A 22,167-nucleotide genomic window follows, 5' to 3' on the forward strand; every position below is an offset into this window, starting at 1 on the left:
TAAAATCAATGAAAGACTTTTTACATTGTAAGGAAACGTTAGAACAAAATGGTTAATTCGGGAAACTAGGAAACAAATTTTTTAAAAAAGGAGTAAATAGCTTTATTCCTCTCATATTTCCAGATACAAGATATTAAATCATAAAGAATTTGTGGATTTTAACTGGAGACATGGTATGCTGAGTCCTAAAACACAATATTGCATAGACGTGTAGAAATAATTCCCCCTCAGCCAAAACTGATGATTCTAAGTTTGTAACAGTTTCCAAATCTACAGATATGCAGCACGTATATTGTCATTTTATTAGAATTTTGTCTTTGGGATGTTTCTGGCCATCAATCTGAAGAAAGATATTTGATTGGTGAGTCTGTTCTCCCAGTGTCACATTTATTCTATATATATTATTTTGGTGTATTTACAAACACAGTGGACAAAAAGGCTGTTAAATCAATTACACCAGGTGATTACAAAATTCATATAACTGAATTCCTGCAGTTTGTTGTGTAATTACGCAGACATTTTAATATTGTCAGTAGTTAGTACAAATTCCTTTAAATATCAATAGAATTATTTCAAATGACTCCCAAGAGATTGCAAAACTTTAACCAATAAGTGACCTGTTCACAGTTGTGTAATTTTACCGGTATTTAGATTTCAAATGCATATTGACATGCTTCCAATATTTTGAATTTTGTTTCTTTTATTTCACAAATTACAGTTATAAGTACTTCTTATTTACATTCCAGACTTCCCACAGAATGTGCCTGACTATAAGGATGACATATTAAGTAGATGTTTGAGATCATGCAGGACAGAACTTTTGTGAGGCATTAACATCACAATTAAACAAACAGTATCCAGACCGAATTACACACACCACTCATCACAACCTGGGCATGATGCTCTCGCTCTGCAAAACACCAAATTAGGAGAGAGTGGTGTGACAGAATGACTGTAAGTCAGGCTTCTGACACTGGGGAATGATCCTGTCCAGTGAATGCAGTGGTGCAGAACATGGTACAGGTATATGCACAGCCAACAAGACTTTCAGAAAGAAACACAAGAAGCTCCACTTCTAACACGCAATATATTGTAGAAAATGATGGTGTGTACACAACTTTTTTTTTTTTATTGATCTTATTCAACTTCAGAATGGCAGAAATATTTGTGCTGTATGTTTAAGCTGAATAACATTGTTAGATGTGTTTTTCATTCCCTTGAGAACCATATGAAAAATGTGTAGCAAAAATATAAGATAGACAAATAAATTGTTTACAATTACAGTTCATTTTCCACACCTTTCACAACACAATTCAATAAGTTCCTTGCAAGCAGAGATCACCTAACACTTAAATTACATTTCTGATGGTACAATTTACCACATACATATAAACAGATGACACATATTGGATACCTATGTATGTATGTACATACAGCCTATTCTTGAAAAATAAGGTTTATTCATTCATTCAAGGGGGTCGCTGGAGCCTATCCCAGCGGACTTACGGGTGAATGGCAGGGGACACTCTGGGTGCAACACCACCGCACCACAGAGCCACATGAAAGACAAACAACCACTCAAACACACACTCGCACCTACAGACAATATGGCTCAAGTGCATGTTTTTAGAGGTGGAAGGAAGCTGAAGAAGCCAGAGAGAATCCGCGCAGACACAAGGAGAACATGTAAACTCTGCACAAACCAGGATGTGAACCTGAAATCATCTTGCTGTGAGGCGACAGCAATACCCACTGCGTCACCATTTATACACATTTTATTGTCGAGAGCACAGCTGCACCAATGTGGCGTAATAATAATTTAGAGACACTTCAACTTTCTGCACCAGTAAATATTTAAAAGTGGAAGATGTTAAGGGGAAAAAATAATTATCACAACATTCTAAAAGTTATGCTATGTTTCTTTAGTTTTGGCATAACATACTTTAAATGTTAAAAAAAAATCTGTTTGCCTGAATAATATATTTTTTCAATTATTTCTCTGTTAGAATAGCCTTTATGAAAAAAACAAAGAAAAAAATTCCAAATAAATTTTGTTGTACATATGTTGTAAGCACGGACACTAGCTCAAAACCAAAACACTTTGAGATTCTTTAAATAATCCTTGAATGACAACACAAAAACACATGCACTTACACACAGAGTAAGACAAAAGAACAGCACCACATGGACGTGCAGTTATAATATTCACAAGATCATGTACCAGATTTAACAGGTAAACAATATAGAGTCCAGCGACAATTAAGCATATGGCTGCTAGCAAAGATAACCCATTATTTATCGATACTAAAACACATATAGACACTTCTCTTATACAAAGTCTTCCTGGTACAGCCATCTTCCATTGATCATGCTCATACTTGCCATGGAGTGACGCGTGCTACGAACAGATGTCACACGTGTTGGAAAATGTGTCGGGCTCTGAGAGGATTGTTTCTGGATCAAACAACAACAAAAAAACTGCTGCTGAAAGTGTCTCTGGAAGTTCTTGCTCAGAAGATAAAGGGCAAAGGGATTGAGGCAGGAGTTGGTGAAGGCCAAAATACGAGCTATGACGCTACAAACAAGATGAACCAGGGATGTGTCCACCTGGCAGCAGGACAGACAGGGAGGGGGGTTTAGAAATGAGAGAGAACCAGAGGTGTGCACACACACATTGAAGTTTAATCATTTTGATATGTGCTCTGAACTGAAATAAAACTGTTTTTTAAGTTTAGGCCTTTGCATACCTGGGAGTAGTGGTAGGAACGATATAAGTAGATGACATGACTGGGAAGCCAACATATGGCGAACAGCCCAACGAACACCAGCACTGTCTTAGCCAAGCGCTTCCTTGATTCAATCTGTTGAATTCAATCAGTATTATATGACAGACATTAGTGTTTCATAGACAATAAATATAATTACTACTTAAATAATCATCAACCGCTGAATGAAGTACTTCTGCCACTGGATGACATATTCATATATTTTACACTAGCATAAGGAGTCATTCAACAAGGTCAAAATAATGTAATAAAGAGTTGTAGATGTTGAGATATACCTCACAGTTGAAACTACAGAATATTACATTACTGCTACTGGTATTATGAAACTGGACAGGCTGAGATTATATCTTTAATGGATTTTTCTGCAACAGAACACATCAATGTTGTTTCAAATTTACAAACAATTGCACTTTTTCTCCACATTCTGTGGACAAAGTTATCAAATTTTCAGACCAAAATGATGTCCTGTTCTGACAAGTGGATGTATCAGGGCCAAATGAGTATGTGAAATGTTGTGGGATGAATTTCACGTTAAGTTATTGTTTTATTCTGATGGGCCACCCCTGACCTCGGGCTATCACTGATCAGGTTAAACCACCTAGTAAGAACACTTTTAACACTGGCCTGTTTTCTTGCATGCATGTTCCTTTCCACAGGCATGTCTGAGGCACTCTTCATCAGGCTTTGAGCGATGAAGATGTAGTATACAGATATGACCAACAAAGGGATGATGTAGAAAATGAGGAAAGACGCCATTGAGTGTATCATAGGATGCAGGTCCCCAGTGTGAGGGTAAGGTGCACAGGTGACAAAGGTTTCATTAGTGGAGCTGATGTTGAAGCTGTGGAGATCTGAGAAAATGGCCTCAGGGATAGCGAGGACCAGGGAGAAGACCCAGATGAGCGCTGCCCGCAGAACAATGTTGGTTGTGGTGTTTGCTCTTTGGATGTCTAAGGGCTTCACAATTACCCTGTATCTGGTAGACAGAGGCAGACAAAGTGAGTATAGACAGTAAAAGCACGAAAACAACTCCAGCCAAATGTATTTTGACCAATATGCCACTGTAAAAGTTTTTTGTAGTTTCTTCATGATATTTCAGATTGAAACCATTGTCACAATCAAAGATATACCTGTGCAGATACTGAAGTTGTCAATATTTATGACAAAAATTAGATTTACTTGTGTTTCAACATAATATTTTAGTGTTGTATCTACAAGATCGTAACAAGTATTTTCCCTTTAATAAAAAAGCAGCTAAACAAACTATTAATTATATCACCTTCTTTCTTCAAACCTATCACCTTCTTTCTCTCTTCTCTAATTTTTCCCAATGTTTCACCATTCATTATACTTTCAGTTAGAACAAATATTCAACCTGTCTCACTTAAATACACCACTTTCATATTATTTTTACACAAGAATGTGTTGAATGGAATGTTGACACTGATTTGGGCAACATCATCAGGAGAAAGAAAATATATTTAAGATGTTCTTGAGAAATTGATTTCAATCCCACAACTATCTATCAACTAACTTGTCACCATAATATTCACATTTAGTCCACACAAATTATACTTGTAATTTAAAAAGCATCATGGGATTCTCAAATTCTGCATTCTTCCAATTCTCAAAGTGAAAGATACTGTATGTGTTCAGATGTAATCAAACTAAAAAATGCACAAGAAAATCAACACATTTGAAAAGTGCATTTTGAAAATAATGACAAAAATGTAAGTCATGAAGATATTTCCGTACTAAAGTCATGATAGCGGACTATCATCAGTTACCTGTAATTGTAAGAATCCAGATTCTTTTGAATGTTGTTCATTATTTCTTTCACAAAGCTCAAGGCAAGGCACTTAAAAGTAAACATGATCATATGGGCTAATATTTTCCATAAAGCATCATGAAAGATTTCGTAGCGCAGAGATGGTTAGTTTAACTGTTTAACGGACACCCAAGGCTTAACCATGTTGAAATCAGTTCACTCATCCATCCAAACATTCAAATGTCGTATAGCCAAAGCTTATAATCATGGATTGACATTTTATTCTACATTACTTTCCCCGCTAGACAAGCATCAATGTCCCTGAACAGAAGCACAGAACTTTTTCGTGCGTAATTCCTGCTCCCCTGATCAATATGCCATAATAAATATTAGCTTTCCATTATTGACTGATAAAACATTGATTTTTGAACATACGGTGTCACCATTCTTATATTTACAAAGACTGGGGTTTCTAGTCGCCAAAGTTACTCCATCTCCAAGTTATCAACTCTTATGTTGAGAATGAAATACTAACGACAGAAAAGACGCACCGTACCTGTCGGCAGACAGGGCTGTGAGCGTGAACACAGACGCCCCAACCGAAGTGAGCTGAACGAAAGGGATGACTTTACAGCCCGCTCTCCCGAACAGCCACTCCTCTGACAGGTAGCGGCTGGCGTCCACGGGCGCGCAGGTCAGCAGCAGCAGCACGTCCCCCAGCGCAAGGCTGGACATGAACACACTGGGCGCACTGCGGATGCATTTGGCGCAGCAAAACGTCTTGATAAGCGTGATGTTACCGATTAGCCCCAACATACCGATCACACCGTAAACACAAGCGATGGCCACCCCGGTCAACCACATCGTCCAAAAAAACAAACAAACAACAACAAAAAAAACCTGCGGTCACGACATCCGCGCGTCGGAAAAGCACAGTCGCGCATCTGCGCTGGAAAATCCATTGCCCGTTTACATCATGTCATCCAGTAATGGGTGTGACTCAGGGTGCATTTGAAATATATATAAAGTACGGTATTGCCATACTACCATGTATTAAAATTTCTATTAGAAAATTTGCAATTTTAAAAAAAACCCACCCAAAAAACCATAAAATATATTACTGTACATGGTTCAAGGTAATTGTGCAGTGATTTACAAGTTGTTTTCCTTGCAGACTGTGTGTGATGACACCCCCTCATCACTGTCTCTCCCACTCTCTTTAATTTTTACAAAATGTAACTTTATCTTCCATTTTTTTCCTTTTCATTCGCATAATGTTCTAGTGTCTCTGTCTCTGTCTCTCTGTCTCTCTGTCTCTCTGTCTCTCTGTCTCTGTCTCTGTCTCTCTCTCTCTCTCTCTCTCTCTCTCTCTCTCTCTCTCTCTCTCTCCCTCTCCCTCTCCCTCTCCCTCTCTCTCTCTCTCTCTCTCTCTCTCTCTCTCTCTCTCTCTCTCTCTTCATCTCTCTCTCTGGCTTTCCCTGTCTCAAGTTCACTTCCAGTTATAGTTGAGCCAGCAGAGGTGGGTAGAATAGCCATAAATTATACAGTGGTACCTCTACTTACGAAATTAATTGGTTCCGGAAGAAATTACTAAGTAGAAAATTACGTAAGTAGAAAATTACGTAAGTAGAGACGCGTTTTCCATGCAAATGCCCTAATACATTCCAAGCCCACAAAAATTCCGACATAAATGTTTTATAAAGCATAAAAATGCATCTAAACATGTAACAAATACATGTTACGATTAGACACAATAAATGAGAGTTGTGCATAATGTAAAAAACAAAGAATAAAGAATAATAATGACGGTCATTTACCTTTTAACTGCTGGTCCCCATTGTTTTTTGCCCTCTTTGGTTCATGCGCTCCTATCTCACAATGCCGAACAACAGAGTGAATTCCAGTCCTCCTTTTGAACTTCTCCAACCACCCACGTGATGCCTTTAACTCCTTAAACTTCCTTTTGTTTTAATAACGTGTCAATTGTAGATGCATTACGGCCATATTCTTTGGCGAGATCAACCAAACGCATCCCTTTTTCATGCTTTTCTGTTATCTCTTGCTTTGTTTTTATGGACTAAAAACTATTTTCTTCGTCTTTTCTTTTCCTCTTTTCTCCATCACTTTCTTGGGGTCCATAGTAAAAACTATCAGACTACCTCACGGGTGCCGAATGCGGAGACACTCCATAAGCACCGTTCTAGCTCCACACAGAGGTAGAGTGGCATCCCTCTTAACCAATGGGATGCCAGGAAGATACGTAATAGGTAATAGCCAATGGCAGAGCAGCTATGAGAATGTTGCGTTCAGGAACCTGTGGGAGATTTGAGTGTCAGCCGATACTGTGTTTTTATTCGAGTATCAGCCGATACTGTGTTTTCACATTACGTAAGTCATAATTTTTTTCGTAAGTAGAGGTAATATTTTCCTGCTGGGAAATTTCGTAAGTACAAAATTTCGTAAGTAGAGACATTCGTAAGTAGAGGTATCACTGTACTGTTATTTTACAATAATATGACTCAAGTACAAGTGAAAAGTATAGTCACCCTGTGTTACTTGAACAAGAGTAAAAAATAATAAGTGAAAAAACTACTCCAGTACTGAATAACTGCTGAGTAACCTTGTTTATTGATCAAGACGTCAAATAATGCATGTGAATGTACAAATATATATAACAGCAACGAGTAAATTCAGAGAATCTCTCTCAAACAAATAAAAATTTATTAAATAAATAATAATAAATAAATTTATTCTCCTGCTTTTGAGGGGTTGCTTGAGCCTATCCCAGAAAACTCGGTGCGTGAGACAGGGTACACTCCAGGCGTGACACCAGTGCACCGCAGAGTCACATTAAGGACAGATAACACACACACACACACACACACACACACACACACACACACACACACACACACACACACACACACACACACACACACACACACAGACACACACAGACACACACACACATACACACACACACACACACACACACACACACACGCACACACACACTCATACCAATGTCTTGTGACATTTACGTCTTTTGGTTTTGATGTCTTGGTTGCTTGGTGGCTGGGTGGTCTGTACTGAGTCTAGACTAGAGAAAAAATTTCAGAATAAATTGCAGGAGTGAATGCTTCAGATCGACACTTCATGTAAAGCATGATTATAAATGCTTGAAAGGCTGAAAGGATGCCTAACATCATAAAAGCATGCCTTTGATATCAATGACATTTAAGCCGAGGAGTAGAGTATATTAGCTTCAATCAAAGATAGAAATGATCAGAAACTCAAACTACTTGAAGGCTAATACTTCTTCTACGAAGCTACAATGGTAAGCACAATGTAAAAAATTGTCCTGAGTATATCTCACAAAAAGTGATATAACTGTAATAAGTGTGAATAACCGCCTTCAGTATTTGAAGTTCATCACACTCGCTAAAATATTCGAATATGTTGTGCCAGAGCAAAAATACCATGTCGCAAATGTGAGCTGCTGCCTCTGTACCAGAAATAGACTTGACCTGTAAAACTGAGCTGGCCAGGATGAGCAATGATTAGACCACTTTTTTAGCACAAGGTAGAGACAAGGGTTTATTTTATTTTTGATACTGTTAATACATTTTAAAACATATAATAACAATGTAGCCACAAGAGGGCACAAGCCAGTGTCTTATTGTGCCGGTCCCAAGCCCGGATAAATACAGAGGGTTGTGTCTGGAAGGGCATCCGACGTAAAACTTTTGCCAAATCAAACATATAACAAAATGTTTCATGGTAAGATTTTTCATTCGTTCAATCATCTTTAGTACCCGCTTCCTGCGCTGTTGCGGGTCGCGGGGTTGCTGGATCCTTTCCTAGTGGCACTCCAGCGTATAGAGCCACATGAAAGACACACAAACACATACACACACACATGCTCAAACCTCTGGACAATTTGGGACCAGCCAATTCACCAGAAGTGCATGTTGATGGAGGTGGGAGGAAGCCAGAGAACTCGAAGAGAACCTACGTAGACACGGGGAGAACACGCAAACTCGAATCCCAAACCATCTTGCTGTGCGGCGAAGGCACTACCCGCTGCGCCCCTGTGCGGCACAGTTCAGTGGACTCTGTCTCCATAGCTGTGGCGTGCGGTCAGGGGAGGCACGGCCTCACCTCCCATCTTCAAAGAAAAAAAATGGAAAAATGGAAGAAATAAATTAAATGGTTATATTTATGTTTAGTGATGTGTATTATAAAGTTATTTTCTGTTTAACTTCACCAATTTTGCATTATTTTTACTCAAAATCGCTGAATTTTCAAATTTACTGCTGAAATACTGAGCAGAGACCTACGGTGAAGCACCAGCCAGCCGAGCCACACCATGGATTATTCAATGGCTTGACTAGCTGTGCGGGTAGCCAAACAGTGAGACCATACTACTACTTCTATATGTCACTATTAAAATGTTTAAACACGTTTGCTGTATGAAATACATTTCCATAGTTTAGCTAATGTACATAATGTACAGTGTTTTTTTGTCAACAACTGCATGAGTGTACCGTCTTTCTTGAGTTGAGCAGTCCTAAAGACTGCATATTCCAGCTGAAATCTATTGCTCTTTGTATTGATTTAATTTATTTTTATTTGTTGATTGTAAAATGGACTTTGTGTAATCTTGTACGGTGACCTTGAGTGTCGAGAAAGGCGCCTTTAAATAAAATGTATTATTATTGTTATTACTAAGTGAGGAATGCAGTTCTCCTGCCTCATGGTAGGGGGCACTGGTGAGCCCAGGGATTCTTCTTGGGACTCCTCAGCCGCAGAATAAGTGACAGCAAACTGCAATCTGTAGTCAGCAAGTCAAGTGCAGCCATTCATTTGTTTTCCGCTCGCCTTGCTTTACTATAAAAATGGAGGAATACGTATCTCAACTCAGCATTTTTTTAAATGCTTTTGTTCAAAAGGGCAACATCACAACATAACGTTTTTTTCAATCAAATGTGCATATTTGTATCTTACAGTTTGTGTAAATAATTCTGCGATGAGACCTTAAAATAAACCCACTGACTGTTGCCTATTAAATGGTGAATTAGCTAAACTGTAGGTTGATATATTTGTAAATCTATTTATGATGAAGTCAGTGCCTCACCAGGAGTATTCGTAGTCCTTTTATAATTCATCCAGAGTTATAAGAACTCCTTAGCGGTGCACCCCAAATGAGCAGCTTATAAACGGCACAGTGCCTTGCTCAGGAGCACCTTGGCAGTGTTCTGAATTTTTGTCTAAGACTTAGTGGACTGGGCTTCAGCCGTCCCTATAGTTGACACTCATGCAAATATGACAATACATGTAAAAAAAAATTAAAAAAAACATGGCACACTCAGCTGACAATTCATGTATGTTTTTTTCACTTTCCTTTTTTATGTTTGATGATATGCATACAAATAAAAGAATAGAAATAGATTTTCTTTATAACTTCAAATTGTTCAAACTTTTACTCACATCTAACTCTTGGCATCCACCTAGTGGTAGAGTTTATGAATCATGCCATAGTATTCCTTTAAATGTAACATTAATGAGTGAATTAGGACAAGCAAATTTAATATTTTGACAATCAGAAATACAGAAAATTTCATCACCATGATGAATGATCTCACGTGGAAAAGAAGAAAGAGCTACAAAGCTACATCTTTCTTTCTTATTTTCCAGCGTGAATGTATCTCTGTCCAACTGGGCCAAGCTGGGGTCCAGATGGGGAACACCAGCTGGGAGCTCTACTGTCTGGAACACGACATCCAGCCGGACGGACAGATGCCCCATCGCGAATCTGACAGAGACCACGACGACTCCTTCAACACTTTCTTCAGTGAGACTGGGGCTGGGAAGTATGTTCCCAGAGCTGTCTTTGTTGACCTGGAACCCACTGTGATTGGTCAGTAGTGCTGTGATGTGGACTTTATTAATGTTTTTTGTTTCTTTTTGTAAGACCAGACATGAGCAAATTCAGGTGACGTTACATTTCATTATTGATGAGGTTTCAGGTGAGACAGGTATTCTAATCACCTTTTTCATCAGCTTGTGTGTTAGCTGACAGAATGAAGTTACTTGGTTAGCCAGTATACCTTATAATCTGATTTTTATCCACTTTTGGAACTTCCTAAAACAAATAAACATGTTTTCTCATTTGTTGTTGCTGTCTTTCCCAGATGAAGTACGCACAGGAGCATACCGTCAGCTCTTTCACCCTGAACAGCTGATCTCAGGAAAAGAGGACGCTGCGAACAACTATGCCAGAGGACATTACACCATTGGCAAAGAGATCATTGATGGCGTCCTAGATAGAATCCGCAAACTGGTAGGACACTTTAGAGTTAGTTGTTTTATTTTTGTTTAACATTTAAGCTCAAGAGAATGAGAGTATAGACAACAATGATGATTATGATTACTTGTATGTTGACGATGACACTCTAGAAGAGTAATGGGTGTGAGAGTATCTTACACTGTCTTATACAATAATAGATAACCAAAAATTATGTAGTCAAAAATTTTGATTCTGTGTATACAGTACAGTATTTTCCGCACTATAGGGTGCACTGGACTATAAGGTGCACCTCCAATGAATGGCCTATTCCAAAACATTTTCATATATAAGGCACACTGTATTTATTGGGTGCATCTGATTATAAGGCGCACCTTCAATGAATGGCCTATTCTAAAAGTTTTTAAAATAAAAGGAGTGCAAGATTATAAGGCGCACTGTCGGTTTTTGAGAAAAATGAACGGCTTTTAGATGCGGAAAATACTGTATATAATTGAACAAATCAAGAGCAGCATTAGGAAGGAATAAGTAACTCCACATATGAAAGCAGAATAAGACAAGATGGAGAAATGATAATTATTAAAGAGCAGGAAACTATACAAATAGGATATTGCATATTATGTGTCTTTATAATATAAAGATAATATAATTTTATAATTTCTCCATCTGCAGGCTGATCAGTGTACAGGTCTCCAGGGCTTTCTGGTCTACCACTCCTTTGGTGGAGGCACTGGCTCAGGTTTCACCTCCCTGTTAATGGAGAGACTCTCTGTCGATTATGGTAAAAAGTCCAAGCTTGAGTTTGCCATCTACCCGTCCCCCCAGGTTTCCTCAGCTGTAGTGGAGCCTTACAACTCCATCCTGACCACCCACTCCACCTTAGAGCACTCTGACTGTGCCTTTATGGTGGACAACGAGGCCATCTACGACATTTGTCGCAGGAACCTCGACATTGAACGTCCATCATACACAAATCTGAACAGGCTCATCAGCCAAATTGTGTCTTCAATCACGGCTTCCCTTCGCTTTGATGGATCCCTGAGCGTTGATCTGACTGAGTTCCAGACCAACTTGGTACCCTACCCTCGTATCCACTTCCCTCTGGCCACCTACGCTCCAGTCATCTCTGCTGAGAAAGCCTACCATGAGCAGTTGTCTGTCGCTGAGATCACAAACGCCTGCTTTGAGCCGGCCAACCAGATGGTGAAGTGTGATCCTCGCCACGGTAAATACATGGCTTGCTGCCTGCTGTATCGTGGAGATGTGGTGCCCAAAGATGTCAATGCAGCCATTGGTGCCATCAAAACCAAACGCACCATCCAGTTTGTGGACTGGTGCCCCACAGGCTTCAAGGTGGGCATCAACTATCAGCCTCCAACTGTGGTTCCTGGAGGAGACCTGGCTAAAGTGCAGAGGGCTGTGTGCATGCTGAGCAACACCACAGCCATCGCTGAGGCCTGGGCTCGTCTCGACCACAAGTTTGACCTCATGTACGCCAAGAGAGCCTTCGTCCACTGGTATGTTGGGGAGGGAATGGAGGAGGGAGAGTTCTCTGAGGCCAGAGAAGACATGGCTGCCCTGGAGAAGGATTACGAAGAGGTCGGAATCGACTCGATCGAGGACACCGGGGAAGGCGGGGAAGGGGATGAATATTAGGTTTGGTTGTCACTACCATTTATTTTAACAGACAAGGTTGGTCTATTGCATAAATTGGAAATATCTAAGAAATGAAACACGTTTTGAGTCTTAAAAGTTTTATTTAAATTTTTAAGAATCCACTTGTCTATCTGTAGATGACAGTTTGTTTGGTTTTGCATCAAAAAGTCTGTTTGACAGGTCATAAGTTTTATTCCCATGTTGTTCAATAAATATTTCCCTTAAATATACTAAAACCTTGTCTCTCCAGAAATGAGAATTTTTGAATTTGACCCATGATCATCTGTCAGATTTTGTGCAAGATTCTATTTTTAGAATTACCTTCTGCTGGCAGTGGTTGGCAGAATGTCTGTACATGTGACGACATAAACTAGCAAAAATAACAGAACACTAGCTGAAAAAAGTTGAAAAACTTACAACTTCCTCTGATGTACAACAGAAAATGCAGGTAAATGCTAAATGCAGTACATGTTGAGGTTTAAACAATTTCAGTCTACCGGTAATTTCATGTTAAGTTTTTGAAATGGAGTCGGATTATGTTACTGTCATCTTAATTACAGGCAAACCATTAATTATCTTACCTTCATAATAATTAATGGACAGAAACATAGGGTCAGTATCCATTGTTGATTACAAAACTCCACTTTTAATACTTGAAGTATATTTTCCTGATGATAATAATGTCTTCATGCAAGTAAAATCATAATTGAAGGCTACTGGGAGCATGATAAGTTTCCTCTCGGTAAAGGATCTGAATACTTACCCCACCATCTTCAACTCCTCAAGTTATATTGAGTCGGCAGAGGTGGACAGAGTAGCCAAAAACTATACTCAAGTAAGAGTACTGTTATTTTAGAATGATATGACTCAAGTAAAATTAAAAAGTATAGTCACCCTGTGTTACTTGAATAAGGGTAAAAAGTAAAAAGTAAAAAAAAACTGCTCAAGTACTGACTAACTGCAGAGTAACCTGCGTGTTTATTGATCAACATGTCAAATAATGCATGTGAATGTACAAATACATACTATAACAGCAATGAGCAAATTCACAGCCAAAGAATCTCTCTTAAACAAATAAAACTATTAAATAAATAAAAAATAGATAACCATGTAAAAATGATACATTTAAATCTTTACTCAGTAACATAAATTAAAATACATCCTTTTACATCAAGCCGGTTTGTTAACATGTAACATAAATCGCTCATGACCACAGAGGACTAATCATGGACTAAACCAAGGCTTGACATAAAACATGAACTACTAAAAAATAATGTGACTAAAATGATCTTACCTGATTAGACTCAAAATCTCTTCAAATAAAAAGCCTTCGAATTATTGGGGAAATCTCAATTTTGATCACTAGATGGTGCTAAAGGCAAATTATAAACTTCACCCCTGACGCGAATGATCACAGTACAACGAAAGCTGGATGACAAGCTGTCAAACAGTTGACAGATATATTACATACGTACATCCACGCTCGTATGAGAATATTATAAGGATGGAAATCTAGTGCCAAAATATTTGGCTGTCTTTTATTTGAATAATAAGGCTTTCAATGAAGTCCCAGAATTTAATTCTAAAGTTTGGTGCCAATAACATTAACTCGCTTCCTCCCTTCTTCCATAACCAATTATACTCTTACGTGTGTGATTGTGTGTTTGGGGGGGGGGTGGGGGGTGGGGGGGTTGGGTGATAACTCCTTCCCAAACCTGTCTGACAGGAAAGGTTCCGCAGCATAGCCTACAACAGTATTTTGCGACACCGCCCAAAGTTTGGCTTTATCAACCGTTCAACTTCTCTCTCTCTCCCACACACACACACACACACACACACACACACACACACACACACACACACACACACACACACACACACACACACACACACACACACACACACACACACACACACACACACACACACACACACACACACACTATTAAATGATTAGTAAATAAAATAAAAATACTGTCTGGACCTTCTGTCTCCTTGACATAAATGTATGAGAAAGTAAAAATGTGAAGTCCTCCTGGTGAAGGCCATGTAAATAAGACAAGCCGAAACACGCCAGGTGAGCAGATCAAGAATGTTACCGGGACTGCAGGAGCTGTGGTGATTGGAGGAGGCTGGTGTCTGTCAGTCATCCCTGCGCGCCGGACGCGCCCATAGGCGCATCCTGGCCCGTCAGGTTTCGATGCAAATGCAGGCGCAGGGTCCGTGTCTTTTTACAGACGGCACGGGCACTACAGAACAAACCATTACAGCTGCCTGTTAGTAAATAGAAGCCTCTACCATGGAGGGAAGCGTTTCTACGTTGACTCTGATGTGTGTTGGTGAGTAGGCCTTTGTGCGTTCGCTTGTTTCCCGTTGCGTCCTCCGAGCTGCCACACCTGTTTGCGCGCCTTGAGACGGGGCCGAGTCACCTCGCTTTTTAGGACTTGTTTTGTCTTTAAGTGAAGCCTTGTTTTCCTCAAAACGCAACATAAGAGAATATAGTAGTTGCTAAAATTAACAATTAATATTCTGTAAGTCATTTGTTCTTTTTTCCCCACGTGCAACCTTTCAAACATTTTTAAGTGATATTCTAAAGCTCAGTAAAAAAAACAAACCTAACATTATTTGCACTATGGCTTAATCTATTTTCACAAGCCGGCTTTTACATTGTTTTGAACTCTTTCCCAGAGCCCATGTAAAGTGTTAGAATATCTTGCTTCCTTTTTAAAAAAAAATCTTTAAAACACATATATCCCATTTGCAATTCCTTTTCGGACACACTTGATTATGAATTTTGAAAAAAAAAAAAAAAAAAAATCTTTCTCTTCTACACATTGATTCATTTGTGCAAAAACATGCTGTGTTTTCTGTTCTGTGGGTGTCTGTTGGTTGGAGGGTGTGGTTGAGTGGTTATTGAGAACTTCGCTGGTAAATCAAATTACACATTTTACACCCAGGCTGTAATACCAGCCAATAACATACTGATGTTCAATATGGCTGGTATAGTGTTTTCTAGGTAATAAACCTTTACAACAAAATTCTAATCACTTTTCTCCATTTTTTATCTCTTACAGTGTTGTTGGATGTTTCTGCCATCCAAGTCAAAATCCCGCAGAACGCATATGAGGCTGCCAGGGGTGACAACATCACCCTGCCCTGCACCTTTACCCCCAAATCCACCCCCGACCTGGTTATCATCGCGTGGAATGTAGAGGGACAACTTGATTCTGATGAGGTCAGATTTCTCCTATGGTTTCATGAGTATATTGTATTTTCAAATCTGTATATCTCTACAATAATCTGCATAGTCTGAATTAAACTGCTGCTGATATTAATAAGAACAATGAAATGCTGAAAGACCTTCCCTGTGTTCCTCTCTCAACTTTTCTGTGATGCTTTTGTTGTTCAACAGCTCCGGATCCTCTCTTACTTTTCCCATTCAAATACGCTTGACATAAAACAAAAGTATGAGCGTCGGGTGTCGCTGGATGTAGATATTCCAAGCGGAAAGGCCAACCTGCAGTTGTACAACGTCGGACTACAGGACAACAAGATGTTTGAGTGTCGTGTTACGATTCCTGGCGATGATGAGGGACAGCCTTTTGACAAAACAAACTTGACAGTTCTAGGTAAAGATGATTTTTTTTTTTGCTAAAATGTTCTCCTTTTAAAATTATCAGAAGGTGGCCAAAAAGTCAAGTAGAGCCTATCGCATGTTGTTTCCATTCGGCATACCAACAAACACACAAAGTATTTGAGATCAAAACTGTCATAAACCATGTACATTGCATTTTTCAGAAATATATATACTGTATACAGATTTCTCCAGACATTCCTTTATTATCATTGACTTTATACCTTTTAGCAAATGCATTTGTATATACATGCACACATCCTGGAAATTGTGCCTGACCAAGCATATTGTGTTTGCCAAAAGAGTATTAACAAATAAATTTTGAATTTTAACTTTCATAGAATTGGGTGAAGAAATCACAGCTCTTTGACACCTTGTCTTTAACAGATGTAACAAACTACTTTAAAACAGGTATTGTATACTATTACAACACATTCTTCTTAGAGCAGAATAACTACTTGCATAGTGTGCCCCACATGTCTCTAAGAAAGTTCGCAGTCACGAATAGTTGTGGTTATCCCAAATAATGTCTAGTTTGGATTAATTTGACCTGAACTTAAGTTTGGATTCAAACCTGATTAAACATGAACCGACAGTGAAACATTTCTGTAAGGGACGTGCAATTGTAATAGGCTGGCATCATACTGTATATATACATCATATGATTTTCATTAACATTCAAGCTGAATCATTTTGTCATGGACTTCTCACGTGACATAAGCCTAGTATCACAATAGCTACAGGATATTTTTTGAGGTGTTAAAATAGGGACAAACACTGGCAAGCAATGGGATAAGCAGCCAGATCAGAAATTGGGGGCCCTGGATCTGCCCATGGAAGTGGCACATTGTATGTTATGTTTATTCATATGGATTTATTTAAATTTGTTTTGTAGTTGCTCCATCCAAGCCCATCTGTAAGATCCAGGGAAAAGCAGAGTACGGCCAAAACATCAATCTGACATGTAAGTCTGAGGAAGGCTCACCTCCACCCACTTATAAGTGGGAAAGTCGAGATGTCAGGAACGTTCTTCGTCCTCCAAGTCCCAGAACAACAGACAGTAAGTATCAGTGACATGGGTACTGACAGCACTTTAGTCTGGCACTTTCTCTGATATTTTTTTTTTTGTAGTTCTAGCCTGGTTCAGATAGTATAGATGATTGTAAGCTTTGAGCAGCCTGATGGGTTTGAACACAGATTGAATTGATCCTTCGCTGCAAACAGCAATGGCCTCACAGGACCACATGAAGAACATATGAAGAACATGTAGTAATTTCAAAAATGCAATACCGATCCCACACTCAAAACCGGAGAAGATGATGGGAGAAAATTGTAATCCATTGAATACAGAAGTTACAACCAAATTTAAATCTGATGTAGATTGATAACAGTCATGATGCACATACCCTAGTTTTGGGTTTGTTTGTTTTTTGTTTTGGGCTTTTTTTGGGGGGGGGGGTGTTTTTGTTAGGAAACCTTACTGTTTCATTTTTCTAAATCATTACACTTTTGTACCAAAATCTACAACACACTGTAAAAAAAAAATCTATTAAAAAATGGCATAGAAATGGAATTTTTGACTTACCACTTCCATGACCAGTAAAAGTTTAGATATCTTTTGAATTCCATCAAAAGGACAGAAAATACAGGTAAAATTATGTGGCTGCTGTCTTGTCTTTCAGAGAATGGCATCATGTCACTGTTCAATATCTCCAGAGATACATCAGGATTCTATATCTGTACCTCAGCTAACAAGATCCGCTCAGCTACCTGCAACCTCACCCTCTCAGTCATGCCACGTCAGTAAAATCTTCATGTCATACTTTTCTGTTAACAACTTGGAAATTCTCCAGTTTTTTCAAAAAATGCAAACTTGCAACAAAGGATTACAAGATGTACCAATTTCTTCATCTTTCAACTTGTCTTCCTTCCTGTAGCTTCCATGAACATTGGGTCCACTGCGGGAATCATTGGTGGAGTTGTTGCTGCTTTAATTGTGCTCGTCATTGTCATCTATTGCTGCTGCTGCCGGAAGAAGAAGCAACAGGAGGAATACGCCATGGGGTATTTCAGTTTTTACTTCATGAAAGATTTGAATCTACTCACACCAACTCAGCAACAAAGTCATTTTAAAATGATTAACATGTGGCTCATTTATTACACTCAAAGAGCAGTTGGTCTGTCATAACAGTGGCTTTAAGTTCATAGACAAAGAATTAACAATATTCAGTCGACAAACCAAAGACTGATATTTTTAGGGCAGATTTCACTTACAAGTTGAAAAAGTTTTTCATAACTATTCAAAGAAAATCTACCATTGCTTTGTCAAAAAGCAGTTGAAACTCATTAGAGAGAATGTCTAATCATCATTATTATTATTATTATTAAAGATGTTTAAACTGTTGTTTTTGAAAATGAGACGTTTTAAAGATATCCCAAATTCTCAAAATTCATGCAGAACAGCCCCTGTGGCACATTGGGAAACAAAACATTAGAATTTATCTCAAAAGCTGTTGAAGGAATACATGCCCTACATGGTGACATGTATTTTTATTTCATATCATCTTCATGTAATGAAATGGATCATTTAGATACCCATTATAAACAGACTTTGAGAAACAAAAAGGCAGCTAGTCAACATTTATTTATTTTATTGAACCTTAATTTAACCAGGCAAGCAATTAAAAACAGGTTCTTATTTACAAATGCAGCCTGAACAAAGAGCAGTGGCCCTTAGAGATGTAGGGGTGGGGAGGAAGGCTGAAATAAACACAAAGTTATACATTATACAGAAAATATAAAGAAAAATAAATACAATACAAAAGAGAACGAGAGCGACAGAGACAGAAAGACAGATAAAGAGAGAGAGACACTCAACAAGTGCAGCTGTCAACTACAATTTCATTCAGGTTTTGTTTAAAAGCAGTGACTGATATGGGGACAATGAGTTTGAGGGTGTTTTGAAAAGTGTTCCAATCATTAGCTGCAGCAAATCGAAAAGCACTGCGACCAAAGACAGTACGGGCTTTAGGGATGGAGCGTTTGATGAGCTTACTGGACCTAAGATTGAGGGCAGGATGGGAGAGGTGTAGAAGGGAGGAGGAGAGGTAGGGAGGTGTTTTTCCAAGTATGGATTTGTAAATGAGGTTAAACCAGTGGTGGAGCCGTCTGGTGTGGAGGGATGTCCAGTCTACCAGGTTGTACAGGTCACAGTGGTTAGTTCTGAATGGAACGCCTGTGGCAGAACGGAGGGCAGAGTGGTGAAGTGTGTCAAGTTTGCTAAGAGTAGATTGCGAAGCCATCCTATAGATGGTGTCACCATAATCAAATATGGGCAGGATGGTCATTTTCACAAGCATGCGTTTGGCTGAACAGGTGAAGGAGGCCTTATTCCGGTAGAGGAAGCTCAGGTGAGCTTTGACTTTTTATTGCAAGTGCTAAATGTGGGTGGTGAAGGAGAGGGATGAGTCCAACCAGAGAGAGACCGAGGTATTTACAGCTGGTCACAAACTCCAGTTCAGAGCCATCGGCACAGAGCATTTTAGGGGCAGTGGTAGAATCATGTTTCCGGTCAAAAATAATGCATTTCGTTTTCTTGGTGTTGAGTGAAAGACGAAGGCCATGAAAGTACTGCTCGACAGAAGTGAGACTAAGTTGTAGTGTGGATGCTGCAGGGTGAAGAGAAGGGCCCTCCAAGTATAAGATGGTATCATCAGCATATAGGTGAAACTTGGAATTGCCGGCATTCTTGGCTACATCGTTGATGTAGATGGAGAACAGCGTTGGGCCCAGGATGGAACCTTGAGGTACCCCTTTCATGATGGTAAGAGGGTCAACATTAAACGTGCTCTTTTGCTATTTATAATTAATTTCTTCTGCACAACCATATTTGCTCCTCAATAATGTGGGTGTTATGGAGCCAAGTCAAAAACAGATTTTGGATTTCTAGCATCAGAAACACAATCTCTACATGAGGATCATCAGCATTTGTGATATAAGAACAATGTCATTGGATCATATTTACAGGATTACATGTGTTGATGGAGGGAACAAGAGAATATCGTTACTCTAGAGAGTCAAAACTATTTTAGCGAGAAGGCAATATTTCAAGAACAATAGCAGAGCTGATGTGGTTTTGCAACAATATTGGTAAAAGATTGAGAATGCCTTCAGAGGAAAGCAATGAAATAATACCTCTTCATATTCAAATATTTGGCTGATTTTTGTTTGCTTTTCAGAGTCCGTGAAGAAGAGTACCATGACAAAGAGCCAGCCATAAACGGTGACAGTCGCCAGGTAGAGGGTCAAGAGGACAGGGAAGGTTATGATGACTCCAGTGTGAGAAACCCCTCTGACCGCAACGACCGCTACGAGGAACGGAGTGAGCGCGATTACGACCGTCGCAGGGTTCCCGATGATCGTCCACGCAGCGATTACGATGACCCTCAAAGTGACTACGATGATCGCCGTAGTGACTATTCGGCTCGCCGTGACCGATACGATGATCGTGACGAGAGATATGATGATCCTCGAGATCGTCGTAACGATGACCGCTATAATGACCGTCGCGATCGTCGTTATGATGACCGCTATGATGACCGCTATGACGAGCCCTATGATGACCGTGAGCAAGAAAGACCAAGTGTGCCAGTCAATAAACCACCAAGAAGAGACGACAGTTACTAAGACATCAAACCTGTATCAATCATCTTACATTGCCTGTTTTCATTCCAGGGAGTTTAGACCTTCATTGTTTTTTAAATACAAATCTGAAATAGTCAGGGCATCTTTATACCTCAACCCCAAAATATGACAAGCAACTGAAAAAATCCCAGAACCAACTAACGAATGAGCAGTTGAGTATACTCCTCGGTTTCCATGTGACAAATGTAATGGAGCAGGCACAGTTTTGGTTCAGTTTAGGAAGCAAAACTACTTTTTAGATTAAGTAAAAGAAATACTTGGTTATGTTTACCAGAACATCGTGGTTTGTAACTTAAATGCAGTAAATTATTAGTAGTAATGAAAGTTATGCTACCTGCATAATGTAAGTTAAGAGAGCCCAATGTTTTAGTATCAAAATACCAATCACCTTGGTCCGGTGCCCAGAGGGGGAAAAAAAACTTCCAAGTTAAAATGTTGTGAACGTTTTAATTCAGATTTGTTGGTATTTTAGATTTAAGCTCACGTGTCGCAATTTTACTCACTCATGAAAAGCCATGTGTGTGTGTGTTTCTTCTGTTGTTGGTAGCTGGTGGTAGTTTTTAAGGAGTTCTATTCAGAATAAATGTGCATTCTAGAATTGTTTTAATGAATTGATTTAGATATTGTATTAGACATGTACTGTACATTGAAGCAGTTATGTCCTGTCCAGTGAGTACTTGTGTGTTTTTGTTTTATTTGATTTGCATCATATAGTGCATATGCAAAGTAGTAGAACTGTTATGATTGACAATCACAGGCAGATCTTTTCATTTCTGTCTTAAATTAGAATTAAAATTTTAATTCATTGCCTTGATGCCCTCAAATATGTTGAGATAAATCTTATCTTAAATGCAGTGAAATAAACAATGTAAATACTACTACTGAGCAATGTAATTTTTCCATTGATTTATCTCACTTGTATTATCGTAAAATGTCATGAAATGTTATATAAATAATAAAGTTGATGTAAGAAAAAGACACAGATATTAACTAAATTGTTTTGACACAACATGCAAAATCTTAACCGATTGGGTGTTAATGTTGTTTTTAGGCTTGAAGTCCTATTGCCATGTTGATGTAATCGGCACGTATCCATGGTCTTGAAGCCTATTTATGGCATCTTCCACATTGTGGTGGCACAGAAAATTAAATATTTTCTCTTTTTAAGTTTGTATTTAATATGAATGTTCAGCTGTTCAGAATTTAGCAGGTAATGTTTACGGTAACAAGGTGTTTAAAAAAAAAGACAGGCCAATACAAGAGGAAGTAGCTCATTACAAAAAACCCTTGTTCACTTCATTTTTTGATTCTA

At 38.9% G+C, this 22,167-nt stretch overlaps 3 protein-coding genes across 3 annotated transcripts; 2 read left to right on the plus strand and 1 right to left on the minus strand.

Annotated features, from left to right (window-relative positions):
* Positions 1 to 2,328: 2,328 nt before the first annotated feature.
* grpr (gastrin-releasing peptide receptor) lies at positions 2,329 to 5,418 on the minus strand. Its single transcript, XM_068317197.1, has 4 exons — positions 5,111 to 5,418; positions 3,411 to 3,762; positions 2,748 to 2,861; positions 2,329 to 2,607 (listed from the first exon to the last, which is right to left on the minus strand). The coding sequence occupies exons 1-4, from the start codon at positions 5,416 to 5,418 to the stop codon at positions 2,329 to 2,331; spliced, it is 1,053 nt and encodes a 350-aa protein (XP_068173298.1).
* A 4,836-nt stretch (positions 5,419 to 10,254) lies between these two features.
* Positions 10,255 to 12,517, plus strand: LOC137596561 (tubulin alpha-1D chain-like). Its single transcript, XM_068317209.1, has 3 exons — positions 10,255 to 10,474; positions 10,749 to 10,897; positions 11,534 to 12,517. The coding sequence occupies exons 1-3, from the start codon at positions 10,294 to 10,296 to the stop codon at positions 12,515 to 12,517; spliced, it is 1,314 nt and encodes a 437-aa protein (XP_068173310.1). The 5' UTR covers positions 10,255 to 10,293.
* A 2,143-nt stretch (positions 12,518 to 14,660) lies between these two features.
* On the plus strand, positions 14,661 to 21,821 carry LOC137596548 (cell surface A33 antigen-like). Its single transcript, XM_068317193.1, has 7 exons — positions 14,661 to 14,856; positions 15,592 to 15,752; positions 15,930 to 16,146; positions 17,047 to 17,211; positions 17,834 to 17,950; positions 18,089 to 18,215; positions 20,390 to 21,821. Exons 1-7 carry the CDS (start codon positions 14,817 to 14,819, stop codon positions 20,835 to 20,837), a joined length of 1,275 nt encoding a protein of 424 aa, XP_068173294.1. The 5' UTR covers positions 14,661 to 14,816; the 3' UTR covers positions 20,838 to 21,821.
* Positions 21,822 to 22,167: the final 346 nt, after the last annotated feature.

This window comes from Antennarius striatus, chromosome 1, assembly GCF_040054535.1.
Source record: "Antennarius striatus isolate MH-2024 chromosome 1, ASM4005453v1, whole genome shotgun sequence".
NCBI classification, from domain to species: domain Eukaryota; kingdom Metazoa; phylum Chordata; class Actinopteri; order Lophiiformes; family Antennariidae; genus Antennarius; species Antennarius striatus.